Here is a 4,380-nt window from a genome sequence, read left to right on the forward strand (position 1 = left end):
AAAAATACAGTATAAGTCATTATAATCCGTATTTATGTCCCCACTGGATGCAACAAATGCCTCGTTCATAATGGGTTTTAATGTTTTTGTCTAATCGCTCCGGCCGGGACAAGGTATCACAATATGGCAAGGGTCGTAACATTTCCGTCACACGCTTGAGGTATTCGGCCAATCACAACGCACTGGATAGCTGGCCAATCAGAGCACACCTCGCTTTTCAGACCGATGAGCTTTGTAAAAATCGACGCGTTTCAGAAGGCGGGGCATAGAGGAGAAACAATAATGTACAGTATGTAGAAAATAATGTGTTTTTTTAACCTTAAACAGCATAAACACATTTCATTACACCAAATACACAAAATAATGTTCTCTTTAGCAACATCATATGACCCCTTTAATTTTTCAGACTTATGTATGTAGCATACTGCAACTTTCAGAACTCAAAACTTCCTCCCAGTCCAAAAAAAAAAAGAGCAGAAAAACAACATGCTATGGTGCTGCTTCAGACAATCTTATCTTACCTTGAGAAGAAAGAGTCAGGAATCCATGTCAGAGTCTGCCTTGATGTGCTAAATCTGAAAATATGTAGATAAGATTTATGATACAATCACTTCTCATTTCTCTTTCACTCAGTGAGCTAGAATGATCTAAAATCCAGTTAACAGTTATTGTTACAGTAAGAAGCGTTCATGTATTTATAATATTTTTAATGCACAGTTTTATTATAGTAACTTAAGTAACCATGATATTTCGGGGGAAATTGTTACTTCTATTAGGGTATTTCTTTTGTTTATATATTTCTATTTAATTATGATGGTAGTTTAGGGGGTTTTGGATGTTATGATGACATCCTGTAGTCAAACATGTGGAAGTTGGGGATGAAATAAGGAACTGAAGAGACTTAGTCCCATTAACGCAATAATAGTTATGGTTAGGTTCAAGATGTGTAGTCTGAGCTCAAAATGATGTGCTTTATAGTTTAAGACGTGGTTAGCGGACACACTGTGTACCGTTACATATCAACGCTGATTGCGTCACATCAAAGTCAAAATCCGCTACACGTTGACGTAGCCTTTGATCTCAAATAAAACTGTTTTGACTTCGAATTCGTGTAAAGAATTCATGACGTCAGCATACCTCGTTCCTCCGACATTCAGCTGGATGATGTCACCCATTCCAGATGTTGAACTGTTCCCAATTCCAGCCATCCTCTAATTCCGTACAGTTATACACGCGATTTGATTATCCAGTTTGTGCATCGATCAAGCTGGAGTCCTCAAGATTCTCTTTAATCTTCCTCACGACCCAGCGAGCCCATAAATTATGCGTCACGAGAAGGACGTATGAGATGGAACGGTTCGTACACAGTGTTCTCCATATTCAGAGCTTTAATAAACAACTCAAAACACGGCCTTCAACTATCAAAGGCCTTTTTCTGTAGCCTATGGGACTTGGGATCGCTACCTTCAGTGTTGTGGACGCCATAGAGCGATGCTAGTACGTTGTGGACTCATCAGAGCGTCAGCCAATCGAACGGCGTCATTCCTGACACAGGACGCAGACCCCGCCCAGTGTTCCAGTGTTTTGGGAGTGTGTCTTGAGGAGAAAGCTGTACTTCTCACATCTACAGTCTTAAAGGTGCACTCAGTAATTATTTTTTTACTACTTACTAAGTTTTTACAAATAAAGAAATTAACAGCACTTAAAATATAATTATAAAAGGACATGTACACTAAAATACGAGATGAAGGCGCTTTTAATCTACTGGGAGCAGGTCGTCACTTATTAGTACCACGATCTTTCCATGACCAGCTGTCATGCAATTGACCACTAATAATAATTACCATAGTAATATGTTTAGTGACTTAAATGTGTGCTCAAGGCGAGGTGAGGTGACTCAGTCCATGTAAAATAAAACTGATTTTATTAGGTTACCGGGAGTCTTCATCTCATGTAAGTGAACATGAAAACATGTTTCAAGTAGCCTATTTTTAATATGGGAAAAAACTACTTTTTTTTTTTTTTTTCAAATTGCCTTAAGTAATTGGAATTGACCGTACAAATTATGCAGTGTGCACTACAAGCCTACTATGCATTACCAATATCAACTGCAAAAATGATGTGTATTATAACCTGCAAAACAGGTATGCAACTACTAAAAACTGCTTATATTGACTTTCTACAGTAAAATAATAGACAGAAATTTGCACACACACCCAGGCACAAGTATTGACTGAAACATTTATTGCAGAAAATGGTGTTATTCGGGATTAAGGCATATGTCTTTCTTTCCTCATTTTCTTCAGAATTTCTCACCCTGTTGTAGTAACACTGCAGTGACAGCACAGATGAGTTTTTTCTATCTGACCTTGTTCAAACAAGCAGACAAAAACACAAGGTATCGTGTTTGTAGGGAATAATGAAAGGAAACTATTTCTGTTATTTCACAGGTTTCACTAAACTCTAAATGGTATGTATTAATTCTTCAACCAAATATCATTATGGATTTTACTACTTCCTTTGAATGTTGTACGCTTAGTCCATATCGGTATCTCTGTCACAGTTTTAGCCTCTTGGGTATTTGATTGGCTTATGAAGTCATAAGAATAAACAACATTATCATCACAGAAACTTTAAAGCCTGCTAAAGTTCCATTAAGTGGTTGGATATCTCAGTCAGGTTATGAAGGTGATGTGAAAGGTGAAGAGCATGTATATGGTACAAGTGACTTATCAGGGCTTATGCAAATTAGAGTCTGGCCAAGAATTGCCATAAAATTCAAATTTGGAAGTATCTTAATTCATTTTAGTACACTAGTACACACAAATAACCATGCAAAATTTTTCTGGGAAGCAAGCTGGAGCATAAATAGAAGGAACAAATAGTCAGAATGGAATGCTTTACACTTTTGTGAACACAATTTATAAATAAAAATAATTTTGTAGTAAACAAAACTTGTTAATGTACAAATGAAATATTATGGTCATATTAAAAAGAAAAACTTATTTCATACTGAATACTTACACAAATGTAACAAAAACTTAATGCAATAGACTTGAAGTGGTTAAGCCACTGGAGTCTTGTCGTATCCAAAATATTACCTTACTGCATATAACAAGAATAGGAAATGTCAAGTGCATGGAGTGTCACTAAGCCACAGTAATATTCTTCAGTTTAAATATAATATAAATGTGTGTTGGTAAGCTGCACTCATTTAAAATTAGCATAGTCCGAGTAGATGTCAACAAAATCTTGCACAACTCTGTAGCAGAAGTCATATTGTTCCTGAAAAGACAAATGGAAATACATTATATCATAATTCACACAGTCAAAAGCCAAAATATCTACTCATTCTCTATTATTTTATGATTATTACTATTTTTCATATTGTAATATAACAGTGAAGCCATCAGCTCTATGTGAACTATGCACAGTGTTTTGCATTCTCACCACAGTTTGGACCATATGTGGTCTCCGAGTGCGTAAACTCTTCACTGTCTGGAATACGTCCAGTAACCCCTCGGCTTTGACCCGCTCTAAGATGTTGCTGAGGGCAATGAAGGTTCCGGTCCGACCAGCACCAGCACTGATGTCACCAAAAAAAAAAATCCAAAACATACTTTTATGATAGGTTTTAAAAACTTTATACAAAAAATTGCTGTTGAACAATATGAAAAAATTAATATAAAACAATATGGTGTGTGTGTGTGTGTGTGTGAAATGTGTAAGTGAGGGAGCGATTGAGAGTGTATGTGTACCTGCAATGCACCACTATAGGGTTGTTTCCAGATTGCTGCTGTTGTTTCTGCACTGCAGCAATAATGTCAATCATTCCCTTTCCGTCTGATGGGATTCCAATCTCTGGCCAACCATGGAAGTGGAACTGTCTGACTAGACGAGTCTGCTTTTCCTGCAAACAGCTCAATTTAGCCTCAATTTGTGCAAAATAAAGGAAGCTCCTAAGTGAAGCGTGTGTTGGAGCATAAAACGGTCAAATTCACTGCACATTTAACTCACTGATGCATATGACAGCAGCATGTCTCGAATGCTGAAAGTCTCACAAAGCGTGTCTCTCTTCAGCTCCAGTACATAATCTCCAAATGAAACGCTGCCCTCTGCTGGCCAGTAACGCATGCACTTCTCCTGGAGTGAGAGTTGTTGGAAAGGAAGTGAATGTGTCAATACTTCGGACATGGAATTGTGGAAGAGCAACTGCACATTTCGTTATGTTTATTAATATTAGTGCTGTCAAACGATTAATCGCGATTAATTGCATCCAAAATCAAAGTTTTTGTTTACATAATATATGTGCGTATACTTTGTTTATTTATTATGTATATATAAATACAAACACATGCATGTATATATTTAAGAAAAATA

The 4,380-nt window shown here is 36.8% G+C and overlaps 1 protein-coding gene and 1 pseudogene across 1 annotated transcript in view; both read right to left on the reverse strand.

The window, feature by feature from the left end:
* LOC107719476 (BTB/POZ domain-containing protein KCTD3-like) overlaps positions 1–1,208 on the reverse strand; it is a 12,910-nt gene extending 11,702 nt beyond the window's left edge. Inside the window, exons 1-2 of the mRNA XM_016526894.1 lie at positions 1,138–1,208; positions 522–575 (exon numbers count right to left, since the gene is read on the reverse strand). Coding sequence (XP_016382380.1) covers positions 522–575; positions 1,138–1,208 — 125 coding nt within the window. The remainder of the gene's footprint in view (positions 1–521; positions 576–1,137) is intronic.
* Positions 1,209–2,237: 1,029 nt separating this feature from the next.
* LOC107719477 (receptor-type tyrosine-protein phosphatase epsilon-like) overlaps positions 2,238–4,380 on the reverse strand; it is a 16,049-nt pseudogene continuing 13,906 nt past the window's right edge.

The sequence above is a fragment of the Sinocyclocheilus rhinocerous genome, unplaced genomic scaffold (assembly GCF_001515625.1).
Source record: "Sinocyclocheilus rhinocerous isolate Xijiao unplaced genomic scaffold, SAMN03320098_v1.1 scaffold1234, whole genome shotgun sequence".
Classification (NCBI taxonomy): domain Eukaryota; kingdom Metazoa; phylum Chordata; class Actinopteri; order Cypriniformes; family Cyprinidae; genus Sinocyclocheilus; species Sinocyclocheilus rhinocerous.